Consider the following 17,868-nt stretch of genomic DNA (forward strand, 5'->3'; position numbering starts at 1 on the left):
CATCAGACATACCCTAAAGACACAACTTTATTAATAAACCAGCAAGCAAAGTATCTCAAATACAATAGAAGGAAAGAGAATAAAAACCCAAACTAATAATAAAAGTGGAGGCGGGCAGCTGAAACCTTGGCTACGAGCTGTAAACACAAGAAAGGACAATGAATGGATGGGTGTAACCGAAGGAGTGTGACAAGTGCACCAAGGTTGCTGTTTACATCCACGCAAGACATTCACAAGTGTGAATATAAACTGGTTGTAAACTGGTCCGTCGGGCTGGCAGTTGCGACGACAGAGGAAGAGAAGGGGCTGCTGTTTCCATGACACTACACTGAACACAGTCCATGCTGGTTATAGGTTTTTATAATAGCCTGTCCCCAAAACACAACACTGCTGGGAAAAAAGGAGGAGACAGAGACCAGCGTGTTCACCAAGTGCAGTCAAAAGAGAATAGAAAGAAAATATGGCCGGATGCTTTATCATCAGCATCATCAACCCGTACTACTCTAAAGGTCCTGGTACCTTTTGGTTATTTATTAACCTTCAGGAAATTTACCCAGAATAATTTACCCCAACGCAAATCTTGAGCAAAATCTCTCATTGGCAGAAAAAAAGTTTGGCCAGTCGTTACTCTCCCATCGTACTTTTCTAATGAACAAGAAATTACATTTCCTTATGAGTAGATAGATCTAGTAGAACTAGTACGTAGAAATTAGCAGATCTAACCTTTAAGGTTACCTTTCTGCTCTGGAACAGATTTTACAGCCTACTTGTAGTGGAAAACAAAGGACAAAGGTCCAATTCCTTAAAGATACCTGTTGCAACTTCTTGTTCTAACAGTACTTTATGCATCCAAAAGATACTGTAGATATGAATTACAAGGCTCAACAAACAGCTCTAATACCTGGGAGATCGCATATTACTGTACACAGGATGTTATCCAATAACAGAGCACCACCACTAACCACTACAGGGGAGCGGACAGAGCAAGTAAATACATCACATCGAGTGTTAAACTTACAGTAGGTATTTGTAGCAGCTTAGCAGCTTTACAATGCCTTGAATTTGAATTCTGACAGATATCTTCAATGTTAATTTTTCATGCCCACTCACTCACACAAAGATGAAACACTTGTGTCAAGTGTTTATAGTGGATGGAACTCCCCCCAGCAGTCTTTAGCAAATGAACCTAAACAGTGATCCTCCATGACTCTTTAGTCCACCACCTTGGACCCCTCACCCTATAATCTGAGTGAGATGCCACTGATAAGAACTTTGTGTAACATTAGATTTAAAGTTGAACAAAAGTAAAATTAAAGTAATTATAATGTTAATCTACGTGTATTGTGCTCACAGTGACAAAGCCACAGATAAACATGCTCAGTTGACTACTTTTTACAGGCCTTTTAGTAAGTTTTAGTTCATTGTTTTGATTTTCAAGCATTTTTGGTTCAGGTTCATTCTACAAGTGTGTGTTCAATCAAAAAAGCCTAAGCAAAAAGCTCTGACTCTTCAGTCCTACTCAACCTATCTGGCAACAATGAGCAAGGGTTTAGCAAACTAGTTGCTAAACACAGCAGCGCATTTAGCTTTTTAAAGCTAAATTTAGTCAGTGGCGGGCCGTGCATTTTACACCTAGGCCATTAGCGATGTCCTACTTAGTCCTGCCTCAACTCGGCTACTCTTTTTCTCTCTCTGCTCGAGCTCCTACTGATTACCTAGACCCGGTGTGTTCAGCCAATCAACAGCTGGATAAGCCACCTGACACAGCTGTTCCAGGTAATCAGCAGAGACAGTCCCTCGAGGACCGCTGTTAGACACGTGGCCTAAATGAATACACCTCATAATAGCGTCAATGTGACACCACAGCTTGCAAATCCATTCAGAATCACACGTACACCTTACATCACCTTAAAATAGGCCAGTTGAACACTTAATTTTCAGAGCCTTTAAAAGTAATAAGCTCACTTAAGAGTTGAAAACAAAGATCATGGACACTATCAAAACTCAAATATAAAAATGTAAATGTAAGATATTAGTCTACAAAGTTTTAATAATTGTCACCATTTCATATAAGACACCAGCAAGACATAACGAAACAAAACGACCCGCCACTGAACTTAGTTAAAATCTACAATATAATAATAATATCATAATAATGCTGCATTAGTAAAATGGTTTGCCAACAGAGAATTTTATGATGGGTTAAAATGTCAAACCTATGAAACTTTAGTAACCTCAAATTGTTGTGTATTTATTTTCATCAGTCCACAGAAACATCCTGTCGACGTAACTTGCTTTCTTAGAGAAGTCTTGTAGCGCAACCAAAACATTGGTGGGCTTGAATGAAGGTGCAAGAATGTAGGTTTTGGCAGATAGACATTCCTCACAGATTGAAATCAAAAGTCAGGTCGGACATTTCCATCTTCTGTCTATACACTGCGTCAAACTTCTCATTCATAGACACCGTGAAGATGTCCTTCCACAGACCCACACGACCTGCAGAAAAGACATAATATAAAGAAAGACAAGGATGGTTTTCAATAACCAATATCTTTAAATGTATAAGTTTAATTTTTTTTTTTAAACTTCGTATAAAGAGAGAAGATCGATTGATTGTCTTTGTAAGGCAAAACAGTTGTAACTGGAATTACGGCAATTAAGTGCTTGTAACTTGCAACCTCTGCATGTTTCCACAAATAACAGAACAAATAACTAAGTAAAAAGGTAAAACTGAATGAGTAATATTTGATGTCACACATAGAAACTACATGTATGTGAACATATGCACTGCACCCTGCACTTAGGATTGGTGAGTGAAACAAATGATGTAATGAGAAAAATGAAAAGGAATCAAATCATGGTGAACACACACGGAATACTAGAGAATAAATAAATAATAAGTACTTGACAACAAGGCTGATATATTCTGATATAATGTGATATTCTTCCATTACTACCCATGTATTATTACTTGTCGACACTCATTATGCAATTATGATGGTGGTGCTCATTTGAAAAAGCCACATGAATTACCTTTTGTCTTTTTAGTGTGTGTTTATTTGTTTTAGTCTGTCCTGAAAACATCAGGTCTGATGTGACGTGCTTCAGCGGCAGCATGATATTGCAGTGACTCACCTGCTGCACTGTGGTGTGAGAGACCAATCACAATGACTGCCACTTGTGGGCTAAGCCCATAGCACAGCAGACACCAGACCTCCAATTTGCACTAAAAGACACACAATAGATGGAGGAACAACAAAATGGGGAAAAAACATATAGAACAGGAATGACAATGTAAAGCAAACTCAAAACTAATAAAATTAAAAAGGAATTAAAAAATAGGTAAAACTCAAAGTTTGAATTGATGAACAGAACTGAACTGAAATGTATTTTATGATGTAAAACCACATGTAGCCACAGTGTGGTGCTGTCATCACCTTCACTGGTCCCTGGTTTCCAGTGCTTCAACAGGACTTTATTAAAGCTTATATTAAAGCTAAAGTATTCAACAGTAAATTGTATAATTGATTGATATGAACACATTGCGTTACACAAAATGATCTAATTGAAGTAGCTGTTATTTTTATTTGCATAAAAGTTATGTTTTGTTGCTTGTTTGTGAATTTACCAATCTCTTTGGGAATCGATATAACAGCTAGAAGAATATTTACAGCAGTCACATATGTGCATGTATTTTTTGTAGACTAGAATGTACAGGTGTATATGTTTGTTTTAAAATCTGTGTAATCATCATGCTTCTATAATCATCAGTGCAGCTAAAGTAAGTTTGAGGCCGAGGTGCTGACAAGGTCTGATCGCATCGTACGATGTGTGTGTCGAAATAGGAAAATGTTCCAGCTAGACCAGGCAAAAGGGCAAAATATCTTGTGAAACCTGCTGTCACGACCTATTTCTCTATCACAGCCATTCTGATCCTGATCCAATAATATTCCCACTGCAGCGAAAGCACACCACACCCAAACAAACCCATTGATCCCCGAGGCAGCCAATGACCCATGCAAAGCACCATATCGTGCCCTACAGTTAGGCTTTTTTGGGTTTTTGGTTCCTAGAAGTGAGAAAGAGGACATTCAGATTAAATATTGACCATTTGTCTCTCTAGAAAAGTTCATATAAAGCTCCAAGGGAGTTGTAAAATACTCTTACGTGGTAGTAAAAACACAATGATAATTTCCACAATACAGTAGATCCTGTAATCTAATGAATTTTGCAACTGCAGTAAATCAAATGTAAGGAGTGATGACTTGGTAAACACATTAGCACCATTCTTTTCCCAGCATTCAATGTGCAACTTTGTTCACTGCACGGTTCAAACTCTCAGACGGACTGGACTTGAGGCATAGTTGCATTCCTCACACAGTTACATGAAACCTGAAAGGAAAGTTTAGTTCAATACACGCCATGTGAGGACCATCAAATGTAATCTGCTTTATGTATTTCAAATACCTCAATTTGAAAATCCGTCTTGGAAGGAAAGCATTGTTCCTTTCGAACATAATTGCAGCTTGTTCACTCAATTAAAGTGAATTGAATCAATTATATCAACAGAATATTCAACCAAAAAATACAAATATTTAAATGATCTATTGAGTCACAGTATCTCGACTAGAAAGAAAAAGAAAGAAAGAAAAAAACAAACTGTGGCTAAGTAGCTGTAGGAAATCCATCCTGGATGTAAACTAGTAGTAGTCTGTTAACACTGCCCCACCAAACACTGCCTAAAACAAACCAGGCCCTGAAACTGAATTATGGCAGACAGTAATTAATATCGTGGCACAGCCACTGTGATCGAGGAAACCTCTGAATGGACATTTGAAAAAAAAAAAAATAATAATAATAATGTACTGTGGCTTCTGTTACCAGGACAACAAGAAGGATTGTGACATTTCCTGCCGTCATTTGTGCTTCTGCAAAGGAGGTGTGAGCAACATTCTGTTGACAGCTTGTTTTGTTAGATGGCTTAAAGCGCACATTTTCAGACAGACCTACAAAGTTTATCTCCGTTTTACGCTTGGAAAAAAAGCATAACAGGGGCCTTTTAATGTAGCTATCATCTGATTGTTCAGTTGAACGCATCACTCGTATTGGATAAGTGCAATCACAGGTTTGTTCACCTAGACCCGTGCACCAGCTCTATTCTCTATCCACTCAGCTGCAGACGAACTGGGCATGTTATATTTTGCTGCGTCTTCTCCTACTCACCTCTGCAGACTGACAGCGCCTCTGAGTTGCCACACTGCTCAATGAGCTGGTTGCAGCTCTCCACCATGCCCTCCAGCTGCACCTTGTCACAGGAAATGCCCAGGAACCGGGCTAACTGCTCCACCAACGTCCCCAGGTCCTGGAGGAGAGAGAGGGATCAGCACCCTGTGAGTACACAACATGTTCAGCAATAGAAAGAGAGTCTTAATGTGCACCTGCAGAGATTTTTAGTTTTTAGTGATGTTCATTTCATATTTAGTTGCTGCATATATTTTGCTTCTTAAAAAGCGTCTGACATACATTGCAGCAAACATGAGATTAGAACAGAGCAGAGTTGAGTTTTTATGTCATCAAGGATGCTCCTGCTCAGAAGTACAAGATTCAGCCTTCCCATTCGCCATCTTAAGAAAAAGTTAGTCTCCACTATTTAGCACTTTATTAAAATATTGATTCCAATAATTCTGTAGTTCTAAATATAATAATTTTCTAAAATATAAAAATCCATAATTATCTTTTCTTGTTCTTCTTATGTGAACTGCATATCAGTCTGTATCTCTTTCCAAGGCCATTCATTAAGATGAAGACATATGGTACAACAAACCATGCAAACCTTTTATTTTATATTCTTGAAAAATAAAAGACATAGTCTGACATTATTCAGCTGATTGCGTAGGCGTCCCTTCAAAGAACCTTTTATCTGCAGGGGAGAGGATGTGTGCAAGTCTGAACCTTATCCTCCATGATAAGACCGGATAATGTAAAAGGGGACCTTTGGCGAAGCAAAGAACAAATATTGATTGGGCACATGATGCTTCTGGAAGGTTTCAGACAAAAACATAGACCAATTGCAAAGGCAACGTGTGCCACATTGTGTAAAGCAAGGTCTACAGTGTAGCAGTGCTTGCGCAGACACACTTACGCAATGCCCCCATCCGTCTAAATGGTCAAGCCCTCATAGACATACAGGGTTTTTGTTAGAATAATGCCACCAGACAGATGGTAGCACAAGAGCCAGTATTAATCTTACCTTATACATGTCTTCATATTTCAAGAAGAGGACGTTGGAATTCATCCGATGCTCCCAAAATTCCTGAACATGTTCAAACCAGGATCCATATCCCACTGGGAGAAGAAAGAAAGAGAGGGACAGAACTTGAAAAACTTGATCTCTAGACTGACGAGTGGACCAGACCTGATGGTCTGTCACAGTCCCAGTCCTTCACTGACCTATACTTCATACTCACGTTTGTCATTCATGAAGCGCCGGCAAAATTCCTGAAAGTTGCCTCGGTAGCTCATTGTCCTGAGAGAGCGGTGAAACTGGTAGTAGGAGACCACCAGGTCTTTAGGGTTTCGAGCCATGTAGATCACCTACAGAAGGAGAGAATCACAACAGCACTCACCACAGTCCGATAACGAACACGGCATTAACACGCTTCTGTGTGATAAAAATAAGAAATAGAAATTGGCTCTATCAATTGGACACAAGTTAAAAAAAACCTGTGGCCCTTTTCCATCTGTTAGAAACATATATACATACAGTACACATATTAGTTTGACATTTTCACATCGCTGTGTGTTCAATGTTATTTCCAGCTTTCAACATTAGACTTCATCCAAAGGATTTGGTTGATGCCCCAACTGGCTCACCATCCAAGATCACTATTAGAGTGCTAGTGGGGAAAGAGTAAATTATTGAGGGTTTTCAGTGTGAATAAAAACAGATGTATTGATGAGATTCTTGATCGTCAAACTGCTTTGGTTCTTTTAAGTTTTACCTTAAAATGTCTACTGTAGTTTTTACATTTAGAGAGAGTTTTCTATGCTTCAAAATCAACAAAATCACTAGTTTACATTTTTATGTGTATTAATTGAGCTATGCCTACGGACTTGGTTACTGTGCATTTTGGACACATCGTCACTCTTTTATACAGACAAATCACCTTAGACATATATAGCAATTCTATATAATACAATAAATGATTTTAAACTGTGCTTCGTAAATTGTAAATATTTGTGTTTAACACAATCTTTCTCCACAATATCTTGAGGCAATGTAAATGAGAGTTAGTTGATACTAGTTGTGCACAGAGCAATGACTATAAACTATAAACAAAGGTCACAATGTTTTGTGTAAATACGTAGAATCCCTCTAGATGTATAGTTCATCTTGTTATGGGTCGTCTAATTTGGTGAGACAGTGTTATTTTGATTTCATTGTGTTCGTGTGTCTCCAGATTTACCCAGACAAACAAAACTTAAAAGACGCTGAGCATATGATTGGATGCTGCTCTCAGCCGATGGTTCAATGGCCGACGGACAAGCCTATGATGTTCGTTGCCCAACATTACCATTTTGTCTAAGGTCATGTATTAAAAGTTCAGATTTCATTTCATCAATAATTCATGACTACTATACTAAGAAGGTGTCCAATCTCGGCTGACTGACCTTGGCCTCCCCGTTATGCATGGCCGTAGGGAGGAATCGATATGGAAGATGGCTTTTGATTAGACGAGGGGATGTCAGCTCCTGTTGAAAGATTTAAAAAAAGAAATCATTTTAATCAGACATCTGTCGTCCTCTTATCAAATGATCTTTTAAATTAATAGAACTTTATTGATCTCACATTGGGGAAATTGTTCTCTGCATTTTAACCCAGCCCCTGAGGGGAGTCACCCGCTTCGGATGTTATCAGCCATAACGAATGGGCTGATCAAAACTTATCAGCGCATTCGTACGAGCCAGTAGGTGCCTGCTCTGCCTCCTCGCAAACAGCTAACAGCTAGCTAAGTTGCTATGTTAAGCAGCTTTAGAGGTTATTGTTGTTAGGGTTAGGGCTGGATAACGGGTGGGGGGGTTCAGGTTACAGTTAGCTAACACAATACCGCTAGCTACTTGCTAAGTTATGCTCGCTAATAAATCAAAATCCAAAACTTCGATCCTCCAGTCTGAACAACAACCGCTCAACAGCGCCCCTACTGACTCTGCTGGTTAAATCATCTGAGCCGTGATCAACCTTACGGATCAATGACGACGACCTACTGCACCTATTCACCGCTGCCAGCAGGTAGATGGGCACCTACCGACTCATACGTATGGGCTGATAACCACTGATAACGACCATTGAATGGCGTGATAATGTCAGAAGCCGCTCGGGGAGTAGTGGGCTGCCACAGGGGAGCTAGTGCGAGGTGTCTTACTCAAGGACACACTTGGTGCTCTGGTGGGGCATTTTGAACCTGGGGCCGACTGCTCCCCAAGCCAACACTATATCGACTGAGTCACCAAACCACAAAGGCATATTATATTATTATTTTACTGCTCATAAATATGGTCCTTGTTTGTTTTTGTATTTCACCCATAGACATTTTGGCAAAAAATGCACATTTGGTCAGTTTAAATTTATTGCAGTTATTTTCATTGAAATTGAAAAGCTGAAGATTTGTTGAGTAGATCCAAATGAAATCTTAAGTAGAAGCCTGTGTATTGTCTTCGGCTCAATGTTTTTTCCAGACTTTGGAATTATCTAGATGAAGAAGTGTTTATTTTTATAGAGGTTACTTGGGTTTGTGCTTTAAGGAAATTACGAACTGAAGAGAACAGATACAGTAAGGACTGGTACTACAATTTCAAACCTAAACAAGGTGTTGGCATGTCCCCTGATCCATGTTTTATTACTGTACCTGTATGATATCCAGGCCAGGTTGAGGATACTCTAGGACGGGCAGCTGTTCATCGATGTTCATGAGGCCGATCTCATCTGGGTCTGCTCCTTGGCTTACTAAATACACAACTTCTTGAAGTAGACTGGTTCCTGCAAACACCAAAGAGACAGAAGTTTGGAGGACCACCAGGACTTTTGTGTCAGCTTCTTTCTCAACTTTACAATAAAATAAATGATCAGTCCTGTAAAGTACAGTATAGGAAACGGTATAGATTGAAATATTCTATTTTCCCTATTGTCTTTCCCTATTGCCTTTATCAAGGGCAACAGAAACACAACAATGTTAACATTATCATAAAATCAGGTAAAACATGAATGTATTAACTCAATGAGCTGTGACTGTAGCTGTTTTCATCTCAGGAACGCATGTGTGAGCCGCTAGTAATTACCTATGCTAAGGAACAATTGTACCCTTGGTGAGCGCAGCGAGGTATGTATCGGTTACCGTTTAGTTTACTGTGATAAGTATTTTAACACTATTATTTATTTCTTGTGATCTGTTCTTAGTTTCACAGTGGGTGCTAAGCGATGCACATTTTACTTTGCCTTTGATTATACCTATGTTGATGTTTCTGGGTTCATCGATGGACAGCATGTTGAACTCTTTATTATACCGCTTAGTGTTTTTGCCTGTCTGCCTGCTGTCACTGTCTACAGGACCGACTAAAGCAGTATGTCAGTTGCCATGCTGCAGAAAAAAAAACCTTACTCAGGATCTTACCCATGGGTAAGTAATGTAATAATGCAAATGCAAACTAAGTCACTAAGTCTCCTGTCACCACTACTTATAGATCTTCAAACGTATTACGCCCACTTACCAGCTCAATTGTGGGACAAACCAACTTCACCACTTATAAACATAATCACCTACAGACCAAATGTCATCCTACACTTTCCCAAGATTAAAAATGAACAAGATTAAGATACATACCTTTATGCAACCTGTCCAACTACCAAAATGTGAATGAAGACAAAAATACAATTGAATTTTTGTTAGTTCTTAGAAGAGGCCACTCCATGTCCTTGTTGCTATCCACCAAGATGGTGGCATGAGGTTAAATTGAAACAGTGTTGAGCATGTGAGCTCAAAACAAATTGACTGGAGGGGGAAAAAAACCTACAACGATGAGTACTGTGATTTATTTCCACAAATAAATGCTCTAAGCAGTGAGGATGAAAAGCAATTTCCAGGGTGCTCTGGTCTCATTGTAAATTCTGTGGTCAGTTCTGTGAATGTGTCCAATCATAAATCCACAAACACGAACCATAACCTAGCACGTGGTTCAAAATGAGACATCAAGTTCCTTGAAAGTCACTAGATCATGGTCCCCATAATAATTGAGCCCCTTAAGCATAAAAACATTGTGTAGCCACTTACTGGGAATTGATGATTATCTTAGTTTGATTTACCAGGAGTAAAATCAGCAGCCTGAAAGAACAATGACGACCAAGACACAGGCTAGAACTGAGAACAAGGCAAGAACAAAACTTAGAGTATCCATCAGGGTCTGTGTGATCGAGTATAGGTGAGTTGTCACAGTGTGGGGAGTACAATGTACAAAGCGTATTGTAGACTTTTTCTCTGCCTTGTAACACACTGATTGTCTCTGCAAGTTTAGCAGCAATTTTAGGTTTATGTACCTTACATACAGTACCAATACTTTGGCTAATTAGATACTTTGTATTTGTTGTCACAAAATGGCAGACCAAGACAGGAACAGAATTAAGGACCCAGGGTCGGCCATGACTGGCACAAAACAGATTTAATAAAAAGGAGCCAAAATGAAAAGGCAAAATCAAAAACACTCCTTACCTAACCTAACCTAGAGACCAGGACTTTGGCCAGAGTCAAGGGCAGAAACTGGCTGCAGCAGGATGTCAGAGTGCGGCAGATGTCAGACCCACATGCACAGTGCAACACAACTTGAAGATGGTAAGTGCGAGTTTATTCTAAAAAACACAGGGGGTCAATACGTGGTTACACAGGATCAGGCAGAATCGGTGTCAGGGACAGGCAAGGTTCGTACACAAGATTCTGGGTTACAAAACCGTTCCGTCAGGCATAAGATCGTGGTCAGGCAAGCAGGCAAGGTCGGTATCAGGCAGGATCGAAAACCAAGGCATACAAGACAGGCAGGGACTAGACAGGCTCGGCGTCGGTGGTCAATGCAAGGTTCACGGTACGAGGCTAGGCTAGAGAACGCTGGAATGTGATGAACAACACACAACAATCTGGCAAGGTACTGGGGTGAGAAGTGGTGCTTAAATGCAAGGTGAACTGATTACTGATGAAGTGCAGGTGTGGATAATGACCGGGTAAAGCAGGGAACAGCTGTGACATGACGTAAACGGGAAGTAAGGCTAGAACAGAAACAGAAACTAGGAGTACTACCAAAATAAAACAGGAAATGAAAACTGGAACCAAAACGTGACGACATGGCTGACAAACTAAGTCCTTACAAAATAAAAGCAGAACTAGAACCGGATCGTGACACAGGATGAATATGTTAGTTTAAATGAGTCGACTACAATGAGTCACACATGACATATGCGGTTATCTGACCGTTTCTTATTAACTTTTGAATTTACCATTATTGATCTTGTAGCAGCTGGAAAGAAATCTTACTATAGCAGAGGTTTATCTGACGATGCTGTTGCCATATTCAAGCAGATCATTCCATCATCTTTTGGAGAACAGTCACCTCCTTATGAACAGGTGGATTCTCCTGTAGATGATGCCGCAGCTTCTCTCGTGCTGCTAGAAAATATAGTATTTCACCTTAATTCTTACTTCAGCCTTTTAGGAGTGCAGACATGTTCTCTTTCTGCTACTGTACCTGGCACTACTTTTTATTTGCATTGTCTCTGACTCTGTCCTTTCTGAACACCCTGGTCTGCTATTCTGGAGTAAATATTTTTAACATGGGGCTACAGTAATCACTTGGTCACTCAGCCGATTGGCCAAAGTACAAAGGAAAGAATACTCAGTTGACAGGATTACAACAGAAGCCCAGATTGAAGGACTGATTATTAACATTTTAGCCTGTTCCGTGGAGGAAAGAGGATGGATGGACAATAGAGAAACTGAACTCTTTAGGAGAGGGTTCTCCATAGACCCAATGGAGGCCTTGAGTCCTGACCGATTGAATTATAGATCTAGGCAAATTAGTCATAAATCGAAAATAATTTTATTACATTGGTTGTATTTTTTTATGTCCCATTCCCCTTCCCCCTCCTTTTCCCGAGTCCAATCTACAATCCAGTTGTGTTTTATCCCTTCTTGTGTCTCCCTCCAAGGACAACCAGACTAAACTGTAAATATCTTGGTCAGCTTCGGTCATACAACTATATACAGTCATTATACTAACGCAGATTTACTTCCATCTCTTCCCCCCTAGACCAGTATGACTGTCTGCGCTCCAACCTTATACATATATGGATTAAATGCAGAGAAAATAATATCCCTAGGGATTCAATAAAGTATGTTTAAGTCCAAGTCTATTTGAGGAAAATAAAAACAACCCCCAGGTGTCTTTTCAGCACTGTAGCCAGGCTGACTAAGAGTCATGCATTGTGCTGTGTTGAGCCTACTATCCCCTTAAATCTCAACAGCAATGACTTTATGAAATAATTTACTAATAAAATTATCACCATTAGAAAAAACATTCTTTTTTTTCAAATTACAGAAATCACTGTCTAGATCAATCAACTTGAAATTTACCAGGACCTCTGGTTTTTACTAACAGATTTGATTCTGCCCAGCAACCAGTCTCCATCCACTCGGGCCCCCTCTTCACACCTCTCCAGTTCAGGCGTTTCCTCCCAGCTGTAGCTGTTCACAACTCAGCACCATGCAGTTGACTTTGCCCTTTCTCCGACCACAACCCACAGATCCAGATCAGCCACTGCCCACCCCCCTCTGCCTCAATCTGAACCAGGTAAGGAGGGAGTTAAGGAGGACAAAGGCGAGGAAGACAACAGGCCCTGATCACATCAGTCCCAGGCTCCGTCCTAAGGAGCTGAACCACTTCAGACCTGTCACCTTAACCTCCACCTGATGAAGGCCATGGAGAGGATCGTCCTCAGTCACCTCCGTACCCAGGTGAGCCCAACACTGGACCTGCTGCAGTTTACCTATCAACCAGGCATCGGCGTGGATGACGCCATCATCTACCTGCAGCATCGGGCCCGGTCTCACCTGAAGTCCCCAGAGAGCATTGTGAGAGTCATGTTTTTTGATTTCTCCACTGCTTTCAACACCATCCAGCCATCACTGCTGTGGAGGAAGCTGGAGGTGGCAGATATACACAAACATCTGGCTGCTTGGACCACCACTTACCTCACAGACAGGCTACAGTTTGTGAGGCTGAGTGACGGTCTGATGTGGTAGTTTGCAGCACGAAGGCACCTTAGAGGACAATTGATCACATTGAGCAATTCTATTACAGAGACTGGAACATAGCATCGGAATTGAAGGAACAGCACTTGGATTGTTAAAATCTAATTTGTTGAACAGATTCCAGTTTGTTCGTGTTGATGACAAATCCTTCATACGCACACGGATTACCTTTGGAGTACCACAGGGTTCTGTGCTTGGTTCCATACTATTCAGTCTATGCAGTACATGTCTCCCCTAGGTGATGGTATTAGAACACATGCAATAAATTTCTATTATTATGCAGATGATGCTCAGCTATAATGTCTTTGAATTTAGACTAGTTGATCTGGTTCATTCGGTACCAAAGTTGTTTAAAAGACATCAAATCCTTGATGTCCCAGAACTTCCTTCAACTAAATTCCGATAAAAAAGAGGTTCATATTGTTGGGCCTAAAAATCACACAGTGACACTATTGAATCAGATAGCCACACTGGACTACTGTAACTCCTTACTCATAGGATGTCCTAACAGTTCCCTAAAAAGCTTTCAGCTAATTTAAAATGCTGCTGCCCGAGTTCTGATGGGACTTAGAAAGAGAGATCACATTTCTCCTACATTAGCTTCTCTGCACTGGCTGTCTAGAATTTAAAATTCTCCTACTCGCCTACAAAGTACTCAATGATAAAGCTCCTTCTTATCTTAAAGACCTCATTGTTCCTTATGCTCCCAGCAGAAAGCTTCGTTCTCAGAGCGCTGGGCTAGTTGTGGTTCCTAGAGTCTTTAAATGTAGAACGGGGGGCAGAGCTTTTAGCTACCAAGCTCCTCTCCTCTGGAACCTGTCACAGTCTGGACTCACTTCCTGCTTTATTTTCTTATACTTCCGGTTTTGTCTTGTCACTTTTGTTTTAGCTTTACTTGGCAGTCACGTGATATCACCAGCTGTATTCTATCAATCATTACTCACCTGTGTTCTTATTAGTATTTAAGCACCACCTCTAAGCCCAGCACTTTGCCAGATTGTTTGTTCATCCACCCGTGACAACTCTCCAGCGTCCTGCCTGTAAGTTATCGTGCACCAGTTTCTGTCTGCCGTCTTGACCGTGTCTTTTGCCTTGCCCTCGTCTGTACCGTTGCTGGAGTTTCTGGATTGCTGTGTATTCGACCCGAGCCTGTTCTTTGACCACCGATTGCCAGATCCTTGCCTGTACCGTAACTGCTTCCTCTGTGTACCGACCTTTGCCTGCCTGACCACGAGAACTATTAAACCTTTTTGTCGCCAAGCCTTGTCTCCGCTGTGCATGTGGGTCCGCTACCTAGAGCGCCGTGACAGAACCAGCTCCCTCTTCAGGTTCAAGAAGCTGACACACTCTCCGCCTTTAAAATCAGACTTAAAACCTTTGTTTTTGATAAACTCTCTCTCTCTCTCTCTCTCTCTCCCACTCTGTCCCCTACAGGTATCATCGGACTCAGAGCTATGTGTCTGTGATGGGCAGCTGTGGATTTAACCATCTTGCCTGTGTCCAGTCCCTGTTCCAACCATCCTGCCTGTGCTCTGTTGTTGCTAGTTGCTGCTGTTGTTCTTCTCCCTCTCTCCATCCCCTCACCCCAACTGGTTGAGGGAGATGGCTGCCCACATCCAGCCAGGTTCAGCAGGAGATTTCTTCCACAATAGAGAGGGAGTTTTTCCTCTTTCTGACAGTCATGCATTCGCTAAACCTCTACTAGACAACATTTTCTTAGGGAGTTTACACAGATCAGTTTAAATGCCCTTAGTGAAAGGCTGCTGTGCTTTCTGAGAGCCAATGGTTATTTTTAGACCTGCAGCATCAACGATACAGTACTTCAGTGTTTTCATGGGCTGAGTCACTGGCCTAAAAGCGTAAATAAAATGCATTCTGTAAGATTACGCTGCCAATCAATTATGTTTGCGTATGTGTAGCACAGAGGTGTGAAATCCAAATAGTGCATAGTTATGGCTGCCGTCATAACAAACATGAATTTACTTCCAGTGTAAAGCAAGCCCCCTCTCGGTATTTATAGAATCGCCATTGGCTACGACAGACCCACGTGAGCCAATGGCCTCATAGCTCTGTGGCATCCCAGCCATCTGCTTTCTTTCCCACTGCACCATAAAGAGCATACAGACACTGTGGAAGGACACGAGGGAGGGGGAGCTACGTCATGAAACAGAGATGGATGCTGACTGAATCTGTGTTCTTTTCTAAAGCCTCTTTACAGTAGCTGCTTGGTGATCATGTAACTTCCTGCATTTCCATTTTCTAAAAAAACTCATCTTGAACCTTGTTAAGATTTGCAAGGTTTACAAAGTGTCAGCTCAGAACATCAGTCTGAGAACAACAGAAGATTGCAAGTTGCACACTGGTTCGGAAGTTGCAGAGTTCATCGAGTTCAGTCTGTTCAGTGGACAATGATGGAACAATCCAGCCCTGGTGGTGACAAACTTATGAAACAAGTGTTTCCAGGGATTGCATCCAAAACTTTCATTTGAGACTAGAAGAACGTGCAAAAACAGAATTTTAAGGTTTTGATGATTAACAGTTTTCTGTTCTTTCATACCCTAAAGGCTTGTTATCTGTATGTTTTTAAGCAATCTGTTCAAATGCCAAATTACCATGCAGCGATTAATAATCCAGTTAGTTCCACTCTCTCCGTAAAGGCCTGATGTCAACAGCAGTTGAAACAACAGATTTTATTTCATAGTGTAGACTATGTTCCAGTAAAATCAAATAAACTCAGATGTGCTTTGCATAGGAGGGCCTACATATTACTGTACAATACCTGGTATAAATAGTGTTCAATTTAGTTCAGTTTCAATTCAGTTTAATTCCCTCCCCGATGAACACACCGTAATCTTTTATTTACATAGTTTCCTATAAGATGAAAAAGGCTGCATCTGGGAAAACTATTATTGGTCTGATAAGGCTTCATTGTAAACAGACTTTACTTGAGGTTTTGTCATGCTGAGATGTGGAACCCGATGAGAGAGAAGATTTTCATGAAGCCAAACATGCATCTTTTTGTTTTTCTGCATGCACCAGCAATAGTGCACCACCTGCCTATAACCGGCCATTACATGAATAGACCCACCCAGCGACAGCAGGCCTGGGCACTGTGCACGGAAAGCCATGCTGCAGCAGCACTGCGCAACAACACTGTAGGATGTGAGTAAACATTAAGACCCATCTGTGCAGCTATGGCGTGGGTGATTGCTGCAGGTGATGACAACCAGCTTGGATGTGTAGGCAAACTGACGCACCGCACCACAGTCAGACTCCAATTTATGTGTGACTCATTGCTATGTGTGACTCAGTTTGTTGTTATCTGAATAATGTAAGCTTAGATATTAGATAGCTGCGGCTGGCTAACCCACCCAGTCCTAGGCCTGACAAGATTATTAAACATCAAATCAGCAGACCAGATGAATCATATGTGTAATGTTGTGTGCCCGTGTGTTTTATTTCCACTATAAAACTTTGACAATCCTCAGGGGACGTGCAGTAACCTTTGCAGCGCAGAGCAAAGGCCAGTGAAGAGATTCGTAAAAACAGCGAGAGGCTTGGTTTGCTCGAGGCTTAGTTACCTGACTTTGGATAGGTGACAATCCATATGTCGCTACTTCTGAGGGAGAGGCTAGCGATCTCCTCCATCTTCCCTCTGCAGAAGGGCGGCAGCCGCACTCCATCAAACTCAAAGTATTTACTGTCGAACTCGATCGGCGTGCTCGGCGTGTCTGCTTCGCTCTCGGCCATCGTCGAAACGAGCCGCCAATCCAAAAAGGAGGAAATCGCGCACACCAGCGCAACCGCTGCTGCGCTAAAGAGTAATGAAAAAAAAAGATGACGATAATAGTGAAATTTTAAAGCGTCGCTCGACTCGGGATGGTGAGGCTCGCGGTGGATGCTACGTGTACAAGTTAACCTTTAGCCAATCACGAGGGCGAGAAGTGATGTAATGCGCGCACACGGGGCACAGCATCAGGACCAATGCGCGTGCGGAGGAAGGGTTCTTCCGAGTACATTACACAGATATGGACGCTCCAGTAAAGCTATACTACCGCATTTGTGTGTATTAAACATTACTTTGAGTCAGTCACTGTTTCATATATCTGGCCCAACTGTGGCTAGAATGTGTGAATAGCTGCATACGTTTTACAGGTGTTATATGATGTTTAGTTGGGAAGTCACCGCTACCGATCATTCAAGTCTGTTAATTATTATTTTGGTTCCACGTATTTTCTAGTCAGAATCGGCTCAGTTTTCATCAGGAACCAATCACGATGAAAGTTTGTGTTTCGATTTCTTATTGTAAGCGGGCGGGGACTTGACGTCACGTGAAGCTCGCGGTCCACTGGTTCTCATGTAGACAAGCTGATGCGAGTCCGTCCAATCCTGCCCTCACAATACTATGTTGTCTTCATCTTGATTGGTAAATTTAATGATCTATCTCATGACGCCATAAAAATATGCAGTGAAGTGTCACTGTACCGAACACGTGCGCATTGTGATTATTCTGACAGCCCCT

At 41.3% G+C, this 17,868-nt stretch overlaps 1 protein-coding gene across 2 annotated transcripts; it reads right to left on the reverse strand.

Annotated features, from left to right (window-relative positions):
* Positions 1 to 9: 9 nt before the first annotated feature.
* Positions 10 to 17,300, reverse strand: sult4a1 (sulfotransferase family 4A, member 1). 2 transcript variants are annotated; one of them, XR_003786771.3, is made up of 8 exons: positions 16,928 to 17,300; positions 8,907 to 9,037; positions 7,672 to 7,752; positions 6,468 to 6,594; positions 6,251 to 6,345; positions 5,224 to 5,362; positions 3,136 to 3,226; positions 10 to 2,496 (listed from the first exon to the last, which is right to left on the reverse strand). XR_003786771.3 is itself a non-coding variant. In XM_029160287.3 (7 exons), the coding sequence occupies exons 1-7, from the start codon at positions 17,094 to 17,096 to the stop codon at positions 2,384 to 2,386; spliced, it is 855 nt and encodes a 284-aa protein (XP_029016120.1). In that variant the 5' UTR covers positions 17,097 to 17,295; the 3' UTR covers positions 10 to 2,383. The 2 variants fall into 2 exon arrangements, 1 of the variants encoding a protein (XP_029016120.1); XM_029160287.3 differs by lacking the exon at positions 3,136 to 3,226 and having other exon boundaries at positions 16,928 to 17,295.
* Positions 17,301 to 17,868: the final 568 nt, after the last annotated feature.

This window comes from Betta splendens, chromosome 9 (genome assembly GCF_900634795.4).
Source record: "Betta splendens chromosome 9, fBetSpl5.4, whole genome shotgun sequence".
NCBI classification, from domain to species: domain Eukaryota; kingdom Metazoa; phylum Chordata; class Actinopteri; order Anabantiformes; family Osphronemidae; genus Betta; species Betta splendens.

What these genes read in the sequence shown, in the direction of transcription:
- sult4a1 (XM_029160287.3), bottom strand. Translation starts at nt 17,096, where the DNA reads ATGGCCGAGAGCGAAGCAGACACGCCGAGCACGCCGATCGAGTTCGAC. An exon ending in GCGCTTCATGAATGACAAAC is followed by an intron (nt 6,346 to 6,467) that starts GTGAGTATGAAG and finishes TTCTTCTCCCAG; the next exon opens with TGGGATATGGATCCTGGTTT. An exon ending in GGCGCTGTCAGTCTGCAGAG is followed by an intron (nt 2,497 to 5,223) that starts GTGAGTAGGAGA and finishes TCTTTTCTGCAG; the next exon opens with GTCGTGTGGGTCTGTGGAAG.